At 42.4% G+C, this 27,548-nt stretch overlaps 1 protein-coding gene across 3 annotated transcripts in view; it reads left to right on the top strand.

Moving 5' to 3' along the window:
* Positions 1-27,548, top strand: part of OCA2 (OCA2 melanosomal transmembrane protein) — an 809,946-nt gene that overhangs the window by 568,220 nt on the left and 214,178 nt on the right. For all 3 annotated transcript variants that reach the window (XM_069757832.1, XM_069757833.1, XM_069757834.1), the window contains one exon: positions 15,916-15,972. In XM_069757832.1, coding sequence (XP_069613933.1) covers positions 15,916-15,972 — 57 coding nt within the window. The remainder of the gene's footprint in view (positions 1-15,915; positions 15,973-27,548) is intronic.

Raw genomic sequence — 27,548 nt, 5'->3', positions numbered from 1 at the left:
GTACATAGTTTTGTAAGGAACTCAAAGAGGATGTTGTTCAAAACATCTTGAAGAACTAACTGGATATCTTAAGCAAATCCTTCTGTCTAGTTAAGTAATTCCTGACAGACTCAATGTTAAGATCACAGGTCATCAATCCCAGGACTACTTGTTCTTGGCTACACTTAAGATAGCTCTTATTAACATTGGCTATATGCTTTGTGGGGGGTGTGAGGTCTGCTGCAGAGTAAATATTAAAGCAAATTCTAATGCTCCCTGATGGCACTATATGATGGATATGTGTCCGCCTGTAATTCTAATCATTGAGGAGACCAAATCCTCCATTCCTATTACTGAAATGCAGCCATAGACTTACCAAACACTCCTTATTGTACCTGTCTTCTTCAGAAACTAGATAAATATTTCATGTTTTGACTGCAGTCCATAGCTAGCACAGCCATTTTTCTGCACTTTGGTTCTTAAGTTTTTGTGCAAAGTTGAATCATTTAAACTTGTTTTCCTGTCAATGGTATTGTTTTTTTCTGCAATTCTTCCATGAACACCACTCCTGGCTTGACTTCCCTGAACAGTAGATGATTGTTATTGTCCCATTGGCTACTGCTAGTTCTGAGCTGATGGTTCTTCTATACCTCTTCTGATTTTGAAGGGAAGTAAGTATCATGTGTCTTTCACCTTCACCTTCACCTTCACCTTCACCATCCTTGGCTGACCAGTGCATCTATGATCATCAATGTTGAACATTTTGTGCTTCAACAGCACATCTTGAAACCCCAGTCTGCTTTGAAATCTTTGAAAAGCAGAGATCTTGCTGATGCATTGTAACTACTTTGTGTTTTGTTGCTGAGCGCTGTCTTGCCACGATATGCCATGTGACATGAAACTGTTTTCCACAACCTCACCTTTCGTAGTCATGTTTGTCTGTTCCTCAGCTAGTTTTAGGCTCCTACATATCATTATTATCTAAAACAGGAAAAGCTGTTTGTAAGTGGTTGGCAAGTAGATTTCCAGATGTGGGTTACTGCTCTCCGTGGTATGAATCTTGGAAGAATTTATATACTGAGAAACATTTCGTTGCCAAGTCTGTTACTTAGGTGAATTTAAGGATCTGAAATTTGAGTGACTGTAGAACCTGGGTGGGATGCTCATTCACGTACTACACTAGGGGTTTTAGTTCTGCTGATCTAAGTCTCCATGTGGGGCGGAAGAGGGAATTAGAAACTGGGAAGTTTCCTGAGGAAGAGAGAAAAATCTGTTTCCAGAGAAGCGAGAAAGTAGAGTTCTGCTGAATAGAACACATTTCTGCTAGATAAGGATGGGCAGATTGTGATATCTAAAGGTTGAGCTTCCTTATCATATTCCACCTGTGTAAAAAATTGGACTGCATTTAGAGGTTGCCCTTAAAATGTATTGAGGGAGACCATGCCAAATAGACAGGATATGGCCATGAGTTTGCATATCGAATATTAGACTGCCGTTATTGGTGCATACACTGGCAAATTCTTGCAGCGCAGAGTGCATGCGCTGGAAGGATTCACAAGTCTACAGTCACACAGAGTGACTGCAGACTTTTAATTTTAGACCAGACAACCCTTGTATGGAAAGGTCTACTTTTATTGGACTTTGTGCAGATGGACAAGCAAGTTTTCATTTTTAACATTATGAAATACATCTGCAAATTCTGAAGCAAATCATTGCTTACCATTTGTTGCTAACCTTTGTTACTGACATATTGATAGGGAATTTAGATTGTGAGCCCCAGCGGGGACAGCGATGATAATGTGTGTAAAACTGTAAAGCGCTGCGGAATATGTTAGCGCTATAAAAAAGAAAAAAATAAAGAAAGAAGAAGTTGGGTAACAGCTAGACAGGTACTGGATGGGAGATGTGTAGCTGAGGTACCAAGCCTCACTGATGTGGGACACAGAAAATTAGCCTCCAGTGTGTATAGTGCCGAGAAGTTTTTTTTCTATGGGCCTGGATTCAGGGTTTTACAGTCCGCTGAAAGAGCTGGGTGGGATCTGCTGCTCACTTACCCTCCCGTACCAGGTTTTGGAATGGGTTAGTATGTTCTGCAGTAGAAGAAAAGATGAAGGATACAAAATCCAATTGCAGGTGGTTTATTCATTATTTGAAGTGTACAACTTCTTCATCAGGACAAACCACGATAAAGATGCAATCAGCACAGGCAGATATACTGTAAATAGACAAAGCATTATAAAAAGGAGCAAGCAAATATAGTGTCAAGAAGATCATATGACCACGATGTGACATTTCACCCGAGGTCAGGAATTACATATCAAATGTTGCAGCTTAAATTAACATTGTTGATAGAGTAATGATATGGAATATGATGAAGTAATGTTGTCAAAAACAAGTCAATGTTTTAAGAAGAATAAAATAGAAAATGAAATGTAAACGTGGTGGAAGAATAAACAAAAAAAATGGAATCTAACCTGGCTTTGAGTGTTCTTTTGTGGCAAGAAAGTGTATGCTTACTCATATGAGCCACACTATTAGTTGGAGTTTCTGTGTGTAGTATACTACTAGAGGAGGTGCAGATTTAGGTATATGCTGACACTAAAATTCATATGTATATAGAGATATGTAAAAATGAGGAACCACATTAATAGCTACTGCATATATATATATATATATATATATATATATATATATATATATATATATATATATATATACTGTATATATATATCTTGAAAAGGATATCACATCCGAAACATTGCCATGCCATTCAGGCATTAAAGTCCACTTTTTTCTAATTTTTGAGTGCTGTTTTCCTTTTTTATTCATATATATGGGTTTCCTCCGGGTACCTCGGTTTCCTCCCACATTCCAAAGACATACTGATAGGGAACCTAGATTGTGAGCCCCAACGGGGACAGTGATGATAATGTGTGCAACCTGTAAAGCGCTGCGGAATATGTTAGTGCTATATAAAAATAAAGATATTATATATATATATTAGCGTTTCCCTTACTTCGGGTCTTGGGGGACACTCGCTTTGCACGGGAATAACGCATACAGGCACGAAAACAGTTTATTCCGGTTTATTAAATGTCATAAACCATAGCACAAACAGTTCATCATTTATATCAATGGACCACATTAACCACTGATAGTCTGTTCCAATGGCAGATCCGTATCTGCCCGTAACCCCTCGTTACCTGGAGTTATCTTACAGGAGCTCCGACTCCACACACTGATTCCTGCCAGTGCTGGTTTACAGGGAAACTGCCTCACTGGGATGACTGTCCTTGTGACCAGGGCACCTCGGATAGTCCAGACCCACAGTAGAAACTGTAGCTTCCCCAACACAGAAACCGTCCCAGGCTCTGTAGATGCAGCCTTTTCCATGCGCTTCCAGGAAGACCAGTCACAGGCACGTCCAACACACAGGCCATCAGTCCATGATCTTACCAAGTGCTTACAGGACTCCAGTCCATCGGCGGACAATCCAACACTCTGACCAATCCAGGGCTCACACTCTTACCTGGTGCTTGCAGGACTCCAGCCCATACCAGGACAATCCAACACTGACCATTCATCAGGTCCACGGTCTCAGGTGCTTGCAGGATTTCTCCAATACCAGGAGTCTCCAACACCGACCGTCCAGGACCTTGCACATGGGCCAAACGGATCCATACACAGGAACATGTGACCCACACCCTGGTCACATTACATAGCTGTAACCACTCCGCTGGGTGGGAGTGTGGGTGTGTGTGGCTAGTCTGACCCTCCCATCTCTCTTAACTAGCCCTGCCAATCTCCCATTAGAACTACACAATTACTTATGGAACTACAGGTCCCAGAACACCAACCAAACTTCAGACTGACAGCGCAGAGTGTCTTCCTCTGCAACACACACACCAGCCATTTACACTCCTGCCAGACTTTGTCTCATCACATTTATGCCTCCAAGCGCATCTTGAAGTGCACACACAGCGCCCCCTGGCTGTAACGTGGGTCACCGCACCACTATCTATCTATCTATCTATCTATCTATCTATCTATCTATCTATCTATCTATCTATCTATCTATATATATATATATATATATATATATCTATAGGCAGTAATGGATAAATAATTCCAAAGTATATTAAAATGCAACAAAAACACATAGAGCTGTGAAATATAGTGGTGCAGTATCAATCCTTCCAGATACCATTAACCGTTAGAAAACCCTTTATTATTTTAACACCATTATATAATTTACCTATGTTTGATACTAAGAAAGCAGGTTCTCCTATTATACATTTTTTTTGTTGCTAAATCATACAGAATCAGGGTATCTGGTAGGATTCCTACTGCACCACTATATTAAATTTGATATGAAATTCCCAGCTCTACATATTTTTGTTGCAATTTAATGTACTTTGGAATTATTTCAACAATATCCCTGTTATATATAGCACCTATTAGTGTATTTCCTCATATGTATGCATATCATCTCTGCCGACTATATACATAGGAATTTTATTGTCAACATATACTTAAATCTGCACCTCCTCTAGTAGTATGCTACAAACAAAAACTCCAACCAAAAGTGTGGCTCATATGAACAAGCAATACACTTTCTTGCCACAAAAGAACACTCAAAGCTAGGTTTGATTCCATTTATTTTGTATATTCTTCAACCACATTTCATTTTTTATTTTGTTCTTTTTAAAACAATATTTTTGTTTGATTTTGCTAACAACATTTCAACATATTTCATATCATCATGATTCTCAGCAATGTTCATTTAGGCTGCAACATCTGATGTGAAATTCCTGACCTCGGGAGAAATGTCACACCATCATATGATCTTCTTGACCCCACTTTTTCACGCTCTTCTCTTAAAAATGCTTTGTCTATTTAATCTGCCTTGCTTGGCTGTAACTTTATTGTGGTTTGTCATGATGAAGAAGTTGAATACTTCAAAATACGTTGATGAATATATTGCCTACAATTGGATTTTGCATTCTTCATTTTTTTCTTGTACGGCAGCACAGAGTAACCCATTTGTTTTCCAATTTATGCCGTTATCTCCTCTGCAGCAGCCAGGCTTAAGCCTTAACAGTGGTTGTGTGCACAAAACCAAGCCAAGTAAGAGCATTTGTGCATATCCTCTAAAACTGTTGCCCAGATAAGACCCTATTTGCACTTTGTCTGTCTCCCCTCCATTTTCTATCTCCATTCAAGGACTGAGAACTGGACAGTAACCAAAGCGGGTGAAACCACACTACTGTATGGATTATTTCCTTTTTTAGTGCGGAAAATGGTAATTTTGTTTTTGATTTCCTCATCGGTTTATGGATATTTAATAAACCGCTTCTTTATTTGAACTCAAGAAACCAGACCATTGTGTCTACCAAGGCAGCACAGAAAGCTGATCCCTTGCACCTTTAACACAGTGTTTAACCTACATTTGAAGAGCATGATCATTATAACTTATTTGATATAATCATCTACTCTTACTGACTACAAGTCTGCAAAATCGCTGACTCTTTTGGGGCACCAAGAAGAATTGATGCTGTTGTGAAGGCAAAGGGTTGTCACACCGAATATTGTTTTGATAAAAAATCTGTTTTTGTTCATAATGGTCATCCTATTTTATGATATATTACCAAGATATTTCATGAGCACATGACTGTATGCGTATGTGTATGAGTGTATTTGTCATATAAAAATTTTAGGCAGGAATGGAAAGAATTCCGCAAAAAAGTATATATACAGTAGGTGAAATAAGCAGTGAACAAGTCACCAATTTTCTGAGTAAATATATTTCTAAAGGTGTTATTAATATGAAATTCTCACCACGTCAGTAAAAACTGATCCAATTCACACAGGCAAAGAAATCAAATCATCGATGTCCATAAACTGTGTGATAATGAGATATCGCACAGGAAAAAAGTATTGAACTTATGAAAAAGAGGTGCAAAAAGCCACAGAAAGTCATGACATCACCTGAAATCTATCAAAAATTAGAAAGCAATCCTGACACTTTGTCAAAAATATCAGCTGGTTCAACTGATGGCCTATAAAAAGGTATCTCATTATCATGGTGCACAGAAGAAACATCTCATGATCAATAAAACCAGTGAGATGTCGCAGGACTTTCGCACCTTATCGTTGCAAAATCAGATGGCATTGATTAAGTTAAATAATCCTGAAGTTGAAAGAACATATCACCATCATTGCACCACGACCAGGTGCTTCCTGCAAGATTTCAGACAGATCAGTGAAAAGATTTATCAGACAAGTTGTCCAAGAGCCAAGGACCACCTGTGGAAAGCAACAGAACGAGAAGGTATTGGCAGGTACAATTGTTTAAAAGAAAACAATAAGTAATGCACTTAACTTCCATGATCTGTATGCACATTCATGCAAGACACCATTCCTGAACAAAAATCATGTTAAAGTGCGTTTAAAGTTTGCTCAACAACATTTAGACAAGCCTGTGAAATACTGGGAGAATATAATCTGGTCAGATGAGACCAAAATTGAGCTCTTTGGATACTGTAATACACGCCATGTTAGGAGGCCAAAAGACACCATGTATCCATGTATCCCCAAACGCCATAACAACAGTGAAGTTTGGACGTGGAAACATCATGGTGAGGGTGTGTTTTTCAGCATACGGCACTGACAAAGTTCATATAACTGAAGGAAGAATGAATGGACAAATGTACAGAGACATTCTTGATAAAAATCTGATGCCATCTACCTAGATGATGAACATGAAACATGGGTAGATATTTCAGCAAAACTATTAGGAAGCCCAGCGACACCCTGCGATGACCCTTCTCTGGCTGGTGTAATCTTCTGCATTGTGTAAAATGGTGGCAGGCTATTTGACTATTCACATGCCATGAATAATATATTATTCAAATTCATCAGGTCCACAAAATTTCTTGAAATTTGGCACCAATTTGATTCACCATAAGTCGCTTTACTCATCTCTAGTATATATGCAATATATATACTGTGTAATGTTAAGTCTTATGTTTTGCATAGTGTTGCCTTTACTTTGTACTGCCCACAGACTTTAAACATCTTAGGCTAGGTTCACATTGTGTTAGGGCAGTCCGTCTTGCGCAGAACACTACAGACTGCTCTAATGCAATGTCCCAAAAGGGATCGCGTTAGCCGTTCCCGCTAGCGCAGATCCCCAATCTGCGCTAGCGAGGAACGGACCGCGAACTCTGCAAGCAGCGTTCGCGGTCAGTCACTCAAATGATAGCACATCGCTAGCGCACGCCCAATGTGGGCGTGCGCTAGCGATGCGTTCGCCATTACAAGCAATGGCGGTGTTAACGGACTACGTTACACCTCGTTATGCCGCGGTGTAACGTAGTCCGTTAAATGTACCGCCATAACGCAATGGGAACCAAGCCTTAGAAGTCTACACTTTACTCTGCAGTCATGTTCTAAAATGTCACTGCATATTAAGCAGCTTGCAGGAAACTGTGCATTTCTGGGATGCATTATTTTTGTATGCCTAATCGTTATATGCACAACTCTAAACAAATATTGTATGTATAGATTCAAAAGCACCATAGGGCTTTATTCTTATGACCCAGTGATCCTGTGATTCATGGGTATATACTGTAAAGAAAACAGAAGATGCTTGATTCTAAACGATAGTCAGCTCTATTATGCAACCTGGAAGCTGAATTTCCACTGTAGCTGGAGCGAATACACCAGCCCCAGTTAGTCAAATAGTGAGAAAAATAATGTAGTAATGTGTTTACATGCTCTCAAAAGGCCATTGGGGGGCAAAGTGGATCGAATAAATGGGAAGAAAAACGAAATCCCAAGAATGAAACTTAATTAAAAAATAGTCGTTGCTAATCCAAATTGCGGTTTAGAACCCCATTGAAAGAAATGTCCGATATATAAAAATTTCTACAAAAAAGGGAACACCATTTGAAATGTGTTTATTGTAGTTCTTTGTGTCTTTAACTAAAATATACCACAAAGTGGAAAAAAGGACATGTAGAGTTATTTGGAAATGTATTCAAACATACAACTTGGAATTTCAGCTTTTTTTGAGGGTTTGTATCCGTTCATGTAAAGAACATGCCTACAACTGTGAACATTTGTTTTTCTTTTAATTGTGAAGCAAACCACAAATAGGATGAAATAACCGAAAACCTCAGCGTTCACCTCCCTAAAGTCAATACTTTGAAAAGCCTCCTTTTGCGGCAATTACAACTGCATGTTAAATTTGGATAAGCTTTCCACATGTGGCCACTGGGATTTTTGTTTATTCCTCGAGGCACAACTGCAACAGTCATTAACGTTAGATGTTTCCTCTGGTGATCAGCAATCTTCAAGTCTGACCACAGATTCTCAATTGGATTAAAGTCTAGGCTTTGACTAGACCAGCAAAAAAGGGAAAAAGGAGTATTCAGCTCACCAAGTGTGGAAACTCAAAACCTCCATCAGAGACATGCGGTGCACGGGCTTTAGATTGGCAGCTGGGAAGCAAGCAAAGAAAAAAAGAGGGACAGGGTTCTGGCATCCAGCATGGTATGTAAAAATTAAAACATGACTTTTAATAGTGACAAATTAACAACAAAAACCTGGGAAAAAATTGGACGAGGACTAGAGAGGGAAAAGAAGGGGGGAAATTAAGATGGAACACAGGTCTACGCATTTCAAGCTCAAAACCACTTAGTACTGACAATGTGTGTCCAAGTCTGATGTGTGTATATATAACAAACAGGAAAAGAAAAAGGCAAATGGGAAACATGATGCAATATAACACGGGCCAATCATTGGTAAAGGTCAAATGGGCCTGTGTGGATGGCAATATTCAAGAAAAACCTGACAAAAAAAAAGGGGGAAAAACAATGCACAAGAAATTTCATGAATATACATTGGCAAAAATGCAAAAACCATTGCCCTAACACAGTTATAAAGAGGGGAGCTCATTGACATAATTTCTAAAGAAGCGGTGTTATGGCTATATTAAGTTCTAGGTAAATTCACCATTGCATGGTTTTGTGGCACCGACACATGAGTAGTGTGACCAAGAAGAAGATGGGGTTGAGGTATAGAAAATGTTGGTATAATATGCTAATCAGGTTGGTCTTAACACTGTTTTCATATGTGCTTATTTGCAGTTTAACACCATTAAAATAGCAGAAACTAATCAGCATATGGGCAATGTCTGAACATGGCTGTGGGGTCATGATTGGAGGATGCAAAAAACAAGACTTAAACGTATGAAAACAATGAGGCATAGAGACAAAAAAGGGGGACATTTTGGGCATGGACATAGCCTTCTTTTGTTATATAGTTATTGCCATATCTCAAAAGACACAACAAGTGCCATAGAAAAAACGATGTTTCATATTGTTTTTCATTTTTACATATATCATATATCATGTGCTGGAATCTTCCCTATCTTTTTGTCCTTGACTTGACCACTGAAAAACATTCAGACATTGAGGCGGAGAGGGGGAGGGGCAGCTACCTGCATGGTAGGATACAGTTTCTAAGGAATCCACCATCTGAAGCTGATTGAGACTGTTCCATTATTTATCTGTCATTTATACCGTATGTCTGCACAATAGCTCTGGGGATCAACAGATGTATAGCCGAGTTAGTTTGGTTATGACTATATTGCGGATTTGAAAGAATAAAAGAAAAAAAGGTTACCCTGCCACTGAGACCTAGTAGCATACTAACTGCATTTGAAGACTATCATTATGGTCTATTTATAAAAAGTGATCCAAAGTTCTCTAGGTGGGTTAAGCCCATAATATAGTCTCTGTCGTGTCATTTCTCAGGCTACAGTTTAAAACAGCTTAAAACAGAAAGATACAGAGATTATGAATCCACATTAAGGTAATACTATTACATACAGTCGGGAAAAAGTATTTATTCAGGCACCAGTTGCACAAGTTCTCCCACTTAAAAAGATGAGAGAGGCCTGAAATTATCATCATATGTAGACCACAACTATGAGAGTCAAAATGGGAAAACAAATCCAGAAAATCACCTAGTCTGATTTTGGCAAGATTCATTTTGCAAATTATGGTGGAAAAAAGTATTTGGTCATAAACAAAAGTTCTTCTCAATATTTTGTTATATATCCTTTGTTGGCAATGACAGAGGTCAAATGTTTTCTGTAAGTCTTCACAAGGTTTGCACACACTGTTGGTGGTATGTTTGCCCATACCTCCATGCAGATCTCCTCTAGAGCAGGGATGTTTTGGGCCTGTCACTGGGCAACACTTTAAACTCCCTCCAACGGTTTTCTATGGGGTTGAGATCTGGAGACTGGCTAGGCCACTCCAGGACCTTCATATGCTTCCTACAGAGCCACTCCTTTGTTGCCCTGGGAGTGTGCTTGGGAAAATTATCATGCTCAAAGACCCATCCACGTTTCATCTTCAATGCCCCTGCTGATGGAAAGAGGTTTGCACTCAAAATCACATGATACATGGCCCCATTCATTCTTTCATGTACAGGGATCAGTCATCCTGGTCTGTTTGCAGAGAAACAGCCCCAAAGCATGATGTTGCCACCCCCATGCTTCACAGTAGGTATGGTGTTCTTTTTATGCAACTCAGCATTCTGTCTCCTACAAACACTGCAAGTTTTGTTTCTACCAAACAGTTCTACTTTGGTTTAATCAGACCATATGACATTCTCCCAATACTCTTCAGAATAATCCAAAAGCTCTCTAACAAACTTCAGACGGGCCCAGAGATGTGCTGGCTGAAGCAGGGGGACACATCTGGCACTGGAGGATCTGATTCCATAGTGTGTTATTCATGATAGCCTTTGCTATGGTGGTCCCAGATCTATGCAGATCCTCATTTAAACATGCCATCATTACCCCTTTACTTAAAAAGCCATCCCTGGACCAGAACTGCACGGCTAACTACAGACCTGTCTCTAACCTTTCCTTCATCTCTAAACTCCTGGAACGCTTGGTCCACTCCCGTCTAATCCGCTATCTCTCGGATAACTCTCTTCTTGACCCCTTACAATCTGGTTTCCGCTCTTTACACTCCACTGAAACTGCCCTCACTAAAGTCTCTAATGACCTAATAACAGCTAAATCCAAAGGTCATTGCTCTCTGCTGATTCTCCTGGATCTATCTGCCGCATTTGATACTGTGGATCACCAGCTCCTTCTCACCATGCTCCGCTGCATAGGCCTCAAGGACACAGCCCTCTCCTGGTTCTCCTCCTACCTCTCTGACCGCTCCTTCACTGTATCTTTTGCCGGCTCCTCTTCCTCTCCATGTCCTCTTACTATCGGGGTTCCGCAGGGCTCAGTCCTGGGCCCCCTCCTCTTCTCTCTATACACTGCCCCTATTGGACAAACAATCAGCAGATTTGGGTTCCAGTACCATCTCTATGCTGACGACACCCAATTATACACTTCTTCCCCCGACATCACCCCTACCCTAATTCAAAATACCAAGGATTGTCTGTTTGCTGTCTCTAACATCATGTCCTCCCTCTATCTGAAACTAAATCTCTCCAAAACTGAACTACTTGTGTTTCTCCCTTCTACTAAACTCACGCTACCCAACATCGAAATAACCCTGGAGGGTTCAACCATAACTCCCAAACAGCATGCCCGCTGTCTTGGGGTCATATTCCACACCGAACTTTCCTTTACTCCCTATATCCGATCACTCACTCGCTCCTGTCACCTGCATCTTAAAAACATCTCCAGAATCCGACCTTTTCTCACCTTTGAAACTGCTAAGACTCTTACTGTCACTCTTATTCATTCTCGTCTGGATTACTGCAACTCTCTTCTAATCGGTCTCCCTCTTTCCAAACTTTCTCCTCTCCAGTCCATCTTGAATGCGGCAGCCAGGGTCATATTTCTCTCCAACCGCTTCACCGATGCCTCCATCTTGTGCCAGTCATTACACTGGCTACCCATTCGCTACAGGGTCCAGTATAAACTCATCTCTCTCACCCACAAAGCTCTTCGCAGTTCTGCACTGCCTTATATCTCCTCTCTTATCTCCGTCTATTGCCCTACACATGCCCTCCGTTCTACAAATGACCTAAGACTAACATCCCCCATAATCTGAACCTCGCACCTCCATCTCAAAGATTTCTCTCGTGCTGCGCCAGCTCTCTGAAATGCACTTCCCCAGACGATCAGACTGATACCTAGTCCTGACCTATTCAAGCGCGCTTTAAAAACCCATCTCTTCAAACAAGCCTACCACATCAACTACTCAGTAAACTAACTTTGTCCTGTTCCCTCCTTCCAAATATTATCTGCATGTGAATCTGCACCCTACTATTCATCTGTCTCCACACCCTCCATGCACACGATAACTGCACTTGATACTTGACTATTGCACTTATACACACGGGCTGATGAGCGGATTATGCAGCTTCATATGAAAATCCCTATTTATTATAATTGCCAGACCTGAAATAACAAGCACTTTTCACCTATTGTGTCCCCCCATTTCCTTGTAGATTGTAAGCTTGCGAGCAGGGACCTCACCCCTAATGTCACTGTTTAAATTGTCTTAACTTATACTGAATTTATTGTCTGTACATGTCCCCGCTTAATTGTAAAGTGCTGCGGAATATGTTGGCGCTATATAAATAAAAATAATAATAATTATTATTATTATTATTATTATGCAGGTCATTCACTAGGTCCCCTTGTGTGGTTCTGGGATTTTTGTCCACTCTTCTTGTGATCATTTTGACCCCGTGAAGTGAGATCTTGCATGGAACCCCAGATCGAGGGAGATTATCAGTGGTCTTGTATGTCTTCCATTTTCTTACTATTGCTCCCAGAGTTGATTTCATAACACTAAGCTGCTTGCCTATTGCAGATTCAGTCTTCCCAGCCTGGTGCAGGGCCACAATTTTGATTCTGGTGTCCTTCAAAAGCTCTTTGGTCTTCACCATAGTGGAGTTTGGAGTGTGACTGTTTGAGGTTGTGGACAGGTGTCTTTTATACTGATAACAAGTTCAAACAAGTGCATTTACTACAGGTAATGAGTGGACAGAGGAGCCTCTTAAAGATGTTACAGGTCTGTGAGAGCCTGAAATCTTGCATGTTTTTAGGTGGCTAAATACTGATTTTCCACCATATTTTGCTAAATAGATCTTGCCAAATCAGACAAGGTGATTTTCTGGATTTGTTTTCTCAATTTTGACTCTCATGGTTGATGTCCATTACAGGCCTCTCTTATATTTTTAAGTGGAGAACTTGCACAATTGATTGCTGACTAAATACTTCCCCCCCCCCCCACTGTATCTGTCTGTCTGCAGCCTCATTGCATAAGTACTCATAACTAGGTCTTGATTCATATGCCACTTTATCTCTGTTTGACATTCAAGGTATGAGCCATGGTTTATTAGCTGTGAAATTGATAAACAAACATTTCCTACACTGACAGGTTTGAGATGGGCCTTAATATATAGTCCAAATAAAGGCAGCTGGCATCACTGATTTGAGTTAACTGTAAAGTAGAAGTGTAAGCACAATCAATGTGGTCAGAGAGCTTCTCACACCAACTTTGGAGAGATTGCTTGGTAGGACTGAGTCCTTGTGCATACAAATTCTGTCTGTTTGTCCTGAACTTTGCACTTTCTAATATAATTTTAGGCATAGTGAATTAAGTTATATTTTAACTACATAGTAAAACACTTTAGGTTCACCATTATTAGCAAATATTTCCCCTTAAACCACTCAAGTGTTGCTTTAGAAGTATGCATTGGGTCATTGTTTTGTTGGAAGGTTGAAACTCCATCGTTGTCTCAAATCCCTGATAGACTGAAACGTGTTTTGCTCAAGAATATCCCTGTATTTCACACCAACCATCTTTTACTTGACTAGGACCATTTACCTGTCCCTGCTGCAGAGAAACATACCCACAGCATGATGCTTCCACCACCATGTTTCACTGTAGGGATCTTTTTTTTTTTGGTGTAATGAGCTGTGCTGGTTTGGCGCAAGAAATCACATTTACCTTGGTGGCCAAAAAGTTAATTTTGCTCTCTTCTGACCACAACACCTTCCTCCAATTATTTATGGAGTCTCCCACATGTCTTTTGGCAAACTCAAAATGAGCCTTACAATTTTTGTGTGTAAGCAAAGGCTTTTTGTGGTTGAATTAAGAAATATTTAAACACAGGTCATAATATAAAAATAAAATAGATACAAACTTAAAGAGGGTGAATACTCTTGCAAGCCTCTGTGTTTTCTATACATATTCCTCTGTTAGAAGCATAATTTTTTTAGAAAATACATAAAAATTAAGCCCTATGTATCTTGTAAAAAAAAGATAAAAGGGGACAAATACAGTATTATTTTTATTGCTGAATGAGTGTTGCTAAAAGAGCATGTATGGAAAACCCTATAAATGTCCTTGGCCAGGGACTGGATAAAATGGCTCTGAATTGAATTGGTTAATATGTATAGCAGTCTGTGTTTAATTACATTTTTGTAGTTCCAATCAGAAAAATCCGTTTTTATTCTACATGATTAATAGCCTAATAACAAAACAACAATGTACCAGATGGAAGTGTCACGGTCAGTTGAAAGTTAGGTGTATAGTAATTGTCTTTTTATTTAATATTCCTTCTTTCATTAGTCTTGTTCTTTATGATTCTTAATACAATTTTAACTGCACTTTAAAATAGAACGCTAGGACAGGTAAAGGATTGTTTGCTACAATCATTAAATATTATTGGGGTAAACCTATTTTATAGCATATTAACAAGATATACCATGAGTGATCATTCTATTTACAGACAGTAATATAGCGTGTAGGAAAGAAGAAGCGCAGATAGTGTCTTATCTCACAATTAATAGAAGATTTACCAGTAAAATAACTGCTCACCTGATGCAAAATATTCACAAGCATATATTGCCGGTTGCCGCAGATCCCCCGGTCGACATGCGACCGTAGCTAAATCGCTGAATAGGAAGATTTGTGGGTTATGATCCGCACTGCCAGCTAATCCAAATCCGACAAAGTGTACAATTGAACAGTGATTTTTTTTTTTTTTACTCATTTCGGAGTGCACATGACTTCTTCCTCAGGAAATACCACAAGTGTATTGTAGAATGGAGGCTTGTAATTGGCTACTGAGATTAGAGATGGCTGGACACTGATGTCTTTCTTTTCCTTGCTAACTGGAATCCTAAAATTGACAAGCATACTTGGGACCTGCCTCTGACATTTTTGACAGATCCTGTAAATATTCCATAAATGTCAGAGATGAAACAGCCTGCTATTTTGTAACATTTAATACCGATCTAGTCCCATATATAAGAAAAGGTCACATTCAGAATTTCATAAAGACTCTAACATGAGAAGCATCATGGAGACAAATGCAAAAATGAAAATCTTTATTGAAAAATAGATGACCTATAAAAATAACAGTTCAAGGAATCCATACAAGGTTAAGGACCAGACAAAAAGAAAAATGGGCATGGCAGTTGGTACTTGTCAAGTAAAATCTTACATCCTTCTTAATATACTGTAGTTACTGATGAATGTTTAAAATTCTTTTGTGTCCTATGGAAGACAGCCCGGTGATCAGCTCGTTGCCACAGCGCACACTTGAGAAACGCTGATGATCACTGCCAATCATCTAGTCATACACTTCTCTGCAGTGAAGTACAGTAAATGTACAATTTAGATGTCAGCTATGTAAATATAATCCAGTATATGATTGACCATATCTGCAAGACAAAAACAGACACTTAGTGACCTCAATCACTTTTGTTTTGTGAGTTTATGTAAGTCACCACACTATTTGATGAGAAATGAAGGAGATTAGTTGTCTGAATCGTTGACAAAACAGTTTTGTTTTAGCACACAAATGTGAATACTTTAAAGATGAATATCATGTCTTTGCTCATAAAGCATTTGATCTTTCTCATTTCAGATGATATTAGTGGCAGTATTCTCAGAAACTGGATTCTTTGACTACTGTGCAGTGAAGGTAACTACAAATTTCAATATTTTAATCTCTTAGATATCAACAAAATGGGTACTGAGTATGTCAACTAATACTGACATGATTGTAGGTACCAAATGTTTAAGTAACGCTAGAACATGGTGTTATTATAGTAGGGACCATAACTAAAGAGGCTACTAAGTATAAAATTTAATTTCGGGCATATTGCGTGAAGGGACAAGACAACTTCTCCATTGGATAGTGATAAAACCGCACAATGGTAGCAATAAGAATCCTATTGCAGTCTGATATACTTATTAAAAGTTTTGACAGGTCTTTGGTATTGATGACCTATCTTCGGTCATCAATATCAGATTGCAGGTGGTCCGGCAACTGGCACCTCCATCGATCACGTGTTGGCAAGTCCAGTATGTACACTTTTTACAGAGTGACCACTAAAGATGAGCGAATGTGTTCAGAAAATGTTTGCCAATCTCAAATTCGGGGCGAACGTGGCACATTTGGATTCGTGTTCACTTTCACGAGCATTTTAACTCAAAGTCAGCAAAAGTCGGTCACTGGTCAATCGTCGCTTTTCTACTAATTCTTTTGTATTGCTTTGACTACTATAGTTGTGCTAAATAATGAGCAGAGGGTACATGCTTTTTTTTTCATTTCACTTTGTGCTGATTACGGCAACCAATCGGATACCAGAAACAATTCACAATTTTATGTCACAAGATTTTTTCTGATTGGTTGCTGAAGTCACATGTTCTTGGCCATATTAAAAGTGGACATCTTGTTTTGCTGGCACCATTTGCTCAATGTCACAAGAGGCTCCTCAGTAGAGGAGGAAGATGAGGAGGTAATGTTACAGCTTCCTACACAGACATGAAGTGATGCAACCACGACAAGTACTGTATCCCCAACCCCAACTCTGACTGTGGCCGGCACAGGTCGCGAGTGTGAAGTTCGCAGAGGGGGCATGGGTTGTCTAGCCTGGGTGTTCTTTGAGACCGCAAAGAAACTGGCATGAACTAGCAAATGTGCATGTAGGAATCTCACTGGGCTAAAATTCAGACTAGCGGGCCTCACCAACCACCGTAAATCCTTCAACCCCCATTTGCTGCTTCTTCCTCGTACATCACCAATCCAAGTGTTCACACACAGGTCTCTGGTCACAGAAATTACCCACCACAGTCGGGGTGAATGCGAGCTGTTACTGAAGTATATGATTGCTGCTTTTGTGTTGCCTAGCACAAAACATCTTTCTCAATCCACGATAACATCTCCACCTCCACCTCACTCACAGTTCAGCAGTTTGTCCTGTTCTTCATACTTCGCCGTCTCTCTGCACAGCAGCCATCTCTCTGTCCTGCAGTTGTGCCCATGTAAAAGAATGTTTCCTCCTACACATGGCAAAGCTAAGAGCTTGTACTCAACCATCTCCAATCTGTTGGCCACAGAAATGCTTCCTTTCCACCTGGTGGATACAGACGGTTTCTGAAAGTTGATAATCATCTTCGTCCCCCAGTACCAATTGCCAATTCACCATTACTTCTCAAAGAAAGCTGCACCTATAACAGATGTTGTCGACAACACCCGTTCCCTGAAAAATCTGTCTGCCAGGGTTCATTTCACCACTGACACCTGGATAGCAAACAGAGCAAGGGACGTTACATCTCACTGACTGGGCACTGTCATAGCATGGTGGCTATGAGGGCAGGCGGTCAATGAGCTGCTTCACAAGTCTTTGCATCCCCAAGGCTTTTGGAGCAAACTTCTGTATCTAACATTCCTCCACTGCTTCTTCCTCCTCCATCTCCTCTAGGGCCTCCAACTGTACTCTCAATATGTCCCTTAATCAGATACATGTTCTAACAGTGTAGATAGAATCTTCCTCTTCTCTGTACTGCACAGCCATGGCTCACCATAATTGGGCAGTGTTTAAATTACTATTCTTTGGAGATCTGTTGTGAATTCTGTGGTCAAGCTCCCTCCTGTGGTCATGAGTGGTACTTCGGCTGGTTCTGTCTATGAGCTTCCTCTTGTGGATGTGAGTGGGGCTGCGGCTTCTGAGTTTCCTTCCTCAGGTGATGAGGTTAAGTCGTTAGGTGCTGCTCTATTTAACTCCACCTAGTTCTTTGTTCCTGGCCTCCAGTCAATGTTCCAGTATTGGTCTTGCTCACTCCTGGATCGTTCTTGTGGCCTGTCTGCCCTGCATAAGCTAAGTTTTGCTTGTGTTACTTTTGTTTGCTATATTTTCTGTCCAGCTTGCTATATTGGTTTTTCTTGCTTGCTGGAGGCTCTGAGACGCAGAGGGAGCACCTCCGTACCGTTAGTCGGTGCGGAGGGTCTTTTTGCCCCCTCTGCGTGGTTGTTTGTAGGTTTTTGTACTGACCGCAAAGCTATCTTTCCTATCCTCGGTCTATTCAGTAAGTCAGGCCTCACTTTGCTAAAATCTATTTAATCTCTGTGTTTGTATTTTCATCTTACTCACAGTCATTATATGTGGGGGGCTGCCTTTTCCTTTGGGAAATTTCTCTGAGGCAAGGTAGGCTTATTTTTCTATTTTCAGGGCTAGCTAGTTTCTCAGGCTGTGCCCGAGGCGCCTAGGTCTGGTCAGGAGCGCTCCACGGCTACCTCTAGTGTTGTATGATAGGATTAGGGATTGCGGTCAGCAGAGTTCCCACGTCTCAGAGCTCGTCCTATGTTAGTAACTATCAGGTCACTTTGTGTGCTCTTAACTAGAGTTGAGCGACCTTGACCTTTTTAGAGTCGAGCCGGGTTTCGCGAAACCCGACTATCTCAAAAGTCGGGTCAAGTGAAATCAGCCGATTATGACGTAAAGTCGGGATCGACCGAAACACGAAACCCAATGCAAGTCAATGGGGCAGCATAGTCGGCAGTGAGTGGGGGCCAGGAAAACACCTAGAGTGCCCATTTAAATGTCAAAACCATCCATTCTTCTTAATGAAGCTTGTCAAGCGTAATTTACCTTATAATAATTGGAAGGCATTTGAAATTGGGGGTCATTTGGCTAAAGTTGTGGTGGGTAGGGCTGGTTCAAGTAATTAGTGGGCCCAGGAAATCTGGACCACGTCACGGCAGTGGAGCAGGGAGAGGTAAGTATTTCAACTTTGCAAGTGCTGTGAACCTGAGCAAGCAGGGGGGGCCCACTCGTTGGCATTGGCACTGGCACAGGGCCCCTCAAAGTACAGCGGTGTGTTTGCACGGCGGGGGCGCCTCCCACCGGCAGCAACACTTTTGCGTACTATGAGAGGCCCTGTGCCAGTGACGTCGCCAACTAGTATTCCTCCCCCCACCTGATGAAGGAACCTGCACTTTCATCTGCACCTTCCTCTTTGTCCCCGTGTAAGGTGGTATGGTATGCGGGAAGAGCAACCTGACTTTCAGCAGGGTCACAATGTTGTTGTGTAGCGTGCACGGGGAATGTTGAATTATGGGTCAATGTACCAGCAGACTCATCTATCACTGGCTGGGCAATGGGCAGGATGAGGAGGAAACACAGATATAGGCCCAAAGAATAAAGTTGGCTAAATGCAGTTCAAAATTGGTAACACAGAAATAACCAGGGGGCATTGCAGTGGAGGACAACTGGAATGAGAGGCTGACACAGAGAGTAGGCCCAAATCAGTAAGTAGTCGAAATGCAGTTCAAAATTGGCAACCGTAGTAAACAGGCGGCACAGCTTTGTTCAGTGGAGGAGAACAGCAAGGAGTGGCAGACACTGATAGTAGGCCCCAACCCAACTAGTAGGCCAAATGCAGTCTAACATTAACAACTACTTAACGAGCGCCTGAAAACGGAATTTCAGGACAGGAAACCAGGAGAACAGCAAGGAGCGGCAGACACTGTTAGTAGGCCCCAAACCAACTAGTACGCCAAATGCAGTTGTTCCATTTAACCACAATTTAACGAGAGCCTGAAGATAGAAGCTCAGGAAAGGCAACCTGGAGAACACCTTGGAGTGGAACACACCATCTCTCTCCACCCGATACCCATTTTGTAGGCCTAATGCAGTGTAGTTTTCTACAACTACTAAACGAGAGTCGGAAGACCGAAGCAATGGCAAGGAAACCTGGGGAACACCTTGGAGTGTAACACACCATCTCTCTCCACCCGATACCCATTTTGTAGGCCTAATGCAGTGTAGTTTTCTACAACTACTAAACGAGAGTCGGAAGACCGAAGCAATGGCAAGGAAACCTGGGGAACACCTTGGAGTGTAACACACCATCTCTCTCCACCCCATACCCAATTTGTAGGCCTAATGCAGCCTACTTTCCGACAACTACTAAACGAGAGCATGAAGATCGAAGCTCAGGAAAGGCAACCTGGGGAACACCTTGAAGTGTAACACACCCTCTCTCTACACCACGGAAGGGCTGATTCTTAGGAAGGAAGGCTGTCGGAAAGAAGCAGGGCGCGTCCGAGGGTGATTATATTCTTATTAGGTATATACTCACCCTCGGACGCGCCCTGCTTCTTTATTTGTAATGAATGTTTATTTGCAATGTGGTTTTGACTTAATCTATTTTTTTGGTAAATAATGATTTTATTATTTTCATTGTTTTGCATCTTCTTGGCAATAATATAAAGAAGACGCGACAGGACAACACTCGGTGGATGCCATATCTGTGTTTTAAATTGAAAAAAACTTTCAGTTAACTACTTGCAGGAGAAAGTTATTGTAGCTGGTGGCCATTTTTAGTACTGTACCAGATTTTTGTTGTATGTGTTTGTTTTTAATGTTAAAATGTCTGCATTTGATATCTCTCCAGTATTTTCTTTTTTATAAGCAAAATACTTATTTTTATATTTTCTGATGTTGGTTCAAGAGGTACACGGGCAGCAGTAGACAGGTCAGTGGAGGCCTAGTGGAAGGAGGGACCGCAGACAGGCTTTGAAGGCCTAACATAATAAATTGGGCTGGCTGTATGCAATTTAAAATTGGTTCCAGGGGAACACGGGCAGCAGTGGCCTGGTCAGTGTAGTAGTAGTGGAAAGAACGGGCCGCAGACAGGCTTCGAAGGCCTAACATAACAAAAATTGGGATGTAGGCAATTTACAATTGGTTCCAGGGGAACACGGACAGCAGTAGACAGGTCAGTGGAGGCCTAGTGGAAGGAGGGACCGCAGACAGGCTTCGAAGCCCTAACATAATAAATTGGGCTGGCTGTAGGCAATTTAAAATTGGTTCCAGGGGAACACGGGCGGAAGTAGACAGGTCAGTGGAGGCCTAGTGGAAGGAGGGACCGCAGACAGGCTTCGAAGCCCTAACATAATAAATTGGGCTGGCTGTAGGCAATTTAAAATTGGTTCCAGGGGAACACGGGCAGCAGTAGACAGGTCAGTGGAGGCCTAGTGGAAGGAGGGACCGCAGACAGGCTTCGAAGCCCTAACATGATAAATTGGGCTGGCTGTAGGCAATTTAAAATTGGTTCCAGGGGAACACGGGCGGCAGTAGACAGGTCAGTGGAGGCCTAGTGGAAAGAGGGACCACAGACAGGCTTCGAAGCCCTAACATAATAAATTGGGCTGGCTGTAGGCAATTTAAAATTGGTTCCAGGGGAACACGGGCAGCAGTAGACAGGTCAGTGGAGGCCTAGTGGAAGGCGTGACCGCAGACAGGCTTCGAAGGCCTAACATAAGAAAAATGTCAATACAATGGTATTGACAGTGCCAGGCATTGAAGGATGTCAGCGCATAGACTAAACATTGGTGGAGCTGTGAGAGAAAATTTTGCAAGTCGTAGAGCACTGTTTGACCTGGGGGGGGGACTGTCTTGTGGCCGGCGGTACAGGCCCAGGGCCCCTCATATTACAACGGTGTGTCTGACGTTGGGTGCGCACCACCACCGCCAGACACTTTATTGTACTATGAGGGACCTAGTGGCAGTGCCGTCGACCAAAAGCGGGCACACCCACCTCTTCAGACAAACAGTACTCTCACGGGTGCTGGCGCCAAGTGGCGATACCACGGCCCCGTGTGGGGACTTTGGCCATTTAGGGAGGTGTTAACATGTCGGATGCTGGACAATCAGGTGCTGCAAATTACGAGATTGGAAAAGTCATTCAGAATAGTCCACAGGCAAGACCTTTACATAGGAAAGCTAGGTGTCAGCCGGGCAAGGTGGGGCAAAAGATTTCGAAATCCAGTTGTGGTTCATTTTAATGAAGGTTAGATCATCTACATTTTGGGTAGCCAGACGAGTCCTTTTTTCTGTTAGTATTGAACCTGCAGCACTGAATACTCTTTCTGATAGGACACTAGCTGCCGGGCAAGCAAGCTCCTGGAATGCATATTCTGCCAATTCTGGCCAGGTGTCTAATTTTGATGCCCAGTAATCAAATGGGAATGACGGTTGAGGGAGAACGTCGATAAGGGATGAAAAATAGTTAGTAACCATACTGGACAAATGTTGTCTCCTGTCACTTTGAATTGATGCTGCAGTACCTGTCCTGTCTGCGGTCATAGCAAAATCACTCCACAACCTGGTCAGAAAACCCCTCTGGCCAACGCCACTTCTGATTTCTGCCCCTCTAACTCCTCTGGTCTGCTGGCCCCTGCAGCTCGTGTTAGAACGATCACGGGCGCTGTGTGCAGGGAATGCCAGAAGCAAACGGTCAATAAGAGTTGATTGTTTGGTTGCTAATATTAGTTCCAAGTTCTCATGTGGCATTATATTTTGCAATTTGCCTTTATAGCGAGGATCAAGGAGGCAGGCCAACCAGTAATCGTCATCGTTCATCATTTTTGTTATGCGTGTGTCCCTTTTGAGGATACGTAAGGCATAATCCGCCATGTGGCCCAAAGTTCCAGTTCTCAAATCTGTGGTTGTGCTTGGTTGAGGGGCAGTTTCAGGCAAATCCACGTCACTTGTGTCCCTCCAAAAACCAGAACCCGGCCTTGCCGCGCCAACAATTTCCACTGGCCCCGGAAAAGCTTCCTCATTAAAAATATAATCATCCCCATCATCCTCCTCGTCCTCCTCCTCCTGTTCGCCCGCTACCTCGTCCTGTACACTGCCCTGGCCAGACAATGGCTGACTGTCATCAAGGCTTTCCTCTTCCTCAGCTGCAGACGCCTGATCCTTTATGTGCGTCAAACTTTGCATCAGCAGACGCATTAGGGGGATGCTCATGCTTATTATGGCGTTGTCTGCACTAACCAGCCGTGTGCATTCCTCAAAACACTGAAGGACTTGACACATTTCTTGAATCTTCGACCACTGCACACCTGACAACTCCATGTCTGCCATCCTACTGCCTGCCCGTGTATGTGTATCCTCCCACAAAAACATAACAGCCCGCCTCTGTTCACACAGTCTCTGAAGCATGTGCAGTGTTGAGTTCCACCTTGTTGCAACGTCTATGATTAGGCGATGCTGGGGAAGGTTCAAAGAACGCTGATAGGTCTGCATACGGCTGGAGTGTACGGGCGAACGGCGGATATGTGAGCAAAGTCCACGCACTTTGAGGAGCAGGTCGGATAACCCCGGATAACTTTTCAGGAAGCACTGCACCACCAGGTTTAAGGTGTGAGCCAGGCAAGGAATGTGTTTCAGTTGGGAAAGGGAGATGGCAGCCATGAAATTCCTTCCGTTATCACTCACTACCTTGCCTGCCTCAAGATCTACAGTGCCCAGCCACGACTGCGTTTCTTTCTGCAAGAACTCGGACAGAACTTCAGCGGTGTGTCTGTTGTCGCCCAAACACTTCATAGCCAATACAGCCTGCTGACGTTTGTCAGTAGCTGCCCCATAATGGGAGACCTGGTGTGCAACAGTGGCAGCTGCGGATGGAGTGGTTGTGCCACTGCGGTCTGTGGACGAGCTCTCGCTTCTGCAGGAGGACGAGGAGGAGGAGGAGGGGGTGCGAACGGCTACAGCCAACTGTTTCCTAGACCGTGGGCTAGGCAGAACTGTCCCAAACTTGCTGTCCCCTGTGGACCCTGCATCCACCACATTTACCCAGTGTGCCGTGATGGACACGTAACGTCCCTGGCCATGCCTACTGGTCCATGCATCTGTTGTCAGGTGCACCTTTGTGCTCACAGATTGCCTGAGTGCATGGACGATGCGCTCTTTAACATGCTGGTGGAGGGCTGGGATGGCTTTCCTGGAAAAAAAGTGTCGACTGGGTAGCTCGTAGCGTGGTACAGCGTAGTCCATCAGGGCTTTGAAAGCTTTGCTTTCAACTAACCGGTAGGGCATCATCTCTAACGAGATTAGTCTAGCTATGTGGGCGTTCAAACCCTGTGTATGCGGATGCGAGGCTAAGTACTTCCTTTTTCTAACCATAGTCTCATGTAGGGTGAGCTGGACTGGAGAGCTGGAGATCGTGGAACTAGCGGGGGTGCCGGTGGACATGGCAGACTGAGAGACGGTGGGAGATGGTATTGTTGCCGCCGGTGCCCTAGATGCAGTGTTTCCTACTACGAAACTGGTGATTCCCTGACCCTGACTGCTTTGGCCTGGCAAAGAAACCTGCACAGATACTGCAGGTGGTGCAGAAAATGGTGGCCCTACACTGCCGGAAGGGATGTTGCGTTGATGACTAGCTTCATTGGCCGAGGGTGCTACAACCTTAAGGGACGTTTGGTAGTTAGTCCAAGCTTGCAAATGCATGGTGGTTAAATGTCTATGCATGCAACTTGTATTGAGACTTTTCAGATTCTGCCCTCTGCTTAAGGTAGTTGAACATTTTTGACAGATGACTTTGCGCTGATCAATTGGATGTTGTTTAAAAAAATGCCAGACTGCACTCTTTCTAGCATCTGATACCTTTTCAGGCATTGCAGACTGAGCTTTAACCGGATGGCCACGCTGTCCTCCAACAGGTTTTGACTTTGTCACGCGTTTTGGGCAAGATACGGGCCCGGCAGATGGAACCTGTTGCGATGTTGATGCCTGCTGCGGCCCCTCCTCCTCCGCTTCAGAACTGCTGCCGCCTGCACCCTGTTCCCCCAATGGCTGCCAATCGGGGTCAAGAACTGGGTCATCTATTAGCTCTTCTTGTAGCTCGTGTGCAACTTTGTCTGTGTCACCGTGTCGGTCGGTGGTATAGCGTTCGTGATGGGGCAACATAGTCTCATCAGGGTCTGATTCTTGATCAGCACCCTGCGAGGGCAATGTTGTGGTCTGAGTCAAAGGACCAGCATAGTAGTCTGGCTGTGGCTGTGCATCAGTGCACTCCATGTCAGATTCAACTTGTAATGGGCATGGACTGTTAACTGCTTCACTTTCTAAGCCAGGGACGGTATGTGTAAAGAGCTCCATGGAGTAACCCGTTGTGTCGCCTGCTGCATTCTTCTCTGTTGTTGTTTTTGCTGAAGAGGACAAGGAAGCGACTTGTCCCTGACCGTGAACATCCACTAACGACGCGCTGCTTTTACTTTTACCAGTTTCACGAGAGGAGGCAAAAGAGCTAGAGGCTGAGTCAGCAAGATAAGCCAAAACTTGCTCTTGCTGCTCCGGCTTTAAAAGCGGTTTTCCTACTCCCAGAAAAGGGAGCGTTCGAGGCCTTGTGTAGCCAGACGACGAACCTGGCTCCACAGCTCCCGACTTAGGTGCAATATTTTTTTTCCCACGACCACCTGATGCTCCACCACTACCACTACCCTCATTACCAGCTGGCAATGAACGCCCCCGGCCACGACCTCTTCCACCAGACTTCCTCATTGTTTTAAAAACGTTACCAAACTAACGGTATTTGTTGCTGTCACACAACTTACATGGTGAGCTATAACTTCAGTATGATTTAGCTACCCCTTTACAGGTGGGTGAGACCACAACGAAAATCAGGCACAATGTTACACACTCTGTTGTTGGTGGCAACAAATGAGAGAGATGCCACACACGCAGGACTGTCACTGAAGCGCAAATGTAAATATTAATCTCCCACTGATTTGTTTTTGTTTTTTTTAAAAGGGAGACTTTAGAAAAAAAAAATAATAAAAAAAAATGATTTTTTAAGGAAGAATTTATAAACCAAATAAAATGAAATGATTGTTTCAGGGAGAATTTAGAAAACAAATAAAAAAAAATAGGCTTTCTATGGCCCACTGAGTGAGAGAGGACGCACACAGGAGTCAGGAGTGGCACACAAGCCCAGAGGCCAATATTTATCTCCCACTGATTGATTTAGTGATTTTTTCAGGTAGATTTTGGAACCCAAATCAAGCAAAAAAATTAATAGGCTTTCTATGGCCCACAATTGGAGAGAGAGAGATGGCACACCCAGGAGTCAAGACTGGCACACAAGCAGAAAGGGCAATATTAATCTCCCACTGATTTGATTTTTTTTTTTTTTCAGGGAGACTTTAGAAAAAAAAAATACAAAAAAATGAATTTTTCAGGAAGAATTTAGAAACCAAATAAAATAAAATGATTGTTTCAGGGAGAATTTAGAAAACAAATAAAAAAAAATAGGCTTTGTAGGGCCCACTGAGTGAGAGAGGACGCACACAGGAGTCAGGAGTGGCACACAAGCCCAGAGGCCAATATTTATCTCCCACTGATTGATTTAGTGATTTTTTCAGGTAGATTTTGGAACCCAAATCAAGCAAAAAAATTAATAGGCTTTCTATGGCCCACAATTGGAGAGAGAGAGATGGCACACCCAGGAGTCAAGACTGGCACACAAGCAGAAAGGGCAATATTAATCTCCCACTGATTTGATTTTTTTTTTTTTCAGGGAGACTTTAGAAAAAAAAAATACAAAAAAATGAATTTTTCAGGAAGAATTTAGAAACCAAATAAAATAAAATGATTTTTTCAGGGAGAATTTAGAAAACAAATAAAACAAAAAATAGGCTTTCTAGGGCCCACTGAGTGAGAGATGACGCACACAGGAGTCAGGAGTGGCACACAAGCCCAGAGGCCAATATTAATCTCCCACTTTTTTTTTTTTTTCCAGGGAAAATTTATAAACCCAATAAAAAAAATAATAAATAGGCTTTCTATGGCCCACTATCTGAGAGAGAGAGATGGCACGCTTAGGACTGGCACACAAGCCCAAAGGCCAATATTAATCTCCCACTGATTGATTTATTGATTTTTTTCAGGTAGAATTTAGAACCCAAATCAAGCAAAAAAATTAATAGGCTTTCTATGGCTCACTATTTGTGAGAGAGATGGCACGCTCAGGACTGGCACACAAGCCCAGAGGCCAATATTAATCTCCCACTTTTTTTTTTTCCAGGGAAAATTTATAAACCCAATAAAAAAAATAATAAATAGGCTTTCTATGGCCCACTATCTGAGAGAGAGAGATGGCACGCTTAGGACTGGCACACAAGCCCAAAGGCCAATATTAATCTCCCACTGATTGATTTATTGATTTTTTTCAGGTAGAATTTAGAACCCAAATCAAGCAAAAAAATTAATAGGCTTTCTATGGCCCACTGAGTGAGAGATGGCACACACAGGAGTCAGGAGTGGCACACAAGCCCTGAGGCCAATATTTTTCTCCCACTGATTGATGTTGTGATTTTTTCAGGTAGATTTTGGAACCCAAATCAAGCAAAAAAATAAATAGGCTTTCTATGGCCCACTGAGTGAGAGATGACACAGACAGGGATGGCACTCTAGCAGA

Source organism: Ranitomeya imitator, chromosome 3 (assembly GCF_032444005.1).
Source record: "Ranitomeya imitator isolate aRanImi1 chromosome 3, aRanImi1.pri, whole genome shotgun sequence".
Taxonomy (NCBI): domain Eukaryota; kingdom Metazoa; phylum Chordata; class Amphibia; order Anura; family Dendrobatidae; genus Ranitomeya; species Ranitomeya imitator.
The sequence above is the reverse complement of the archived record's forward strand: the minus strand, read 5'-3'. Positions and strand labels throughout refer to the sequence as shown.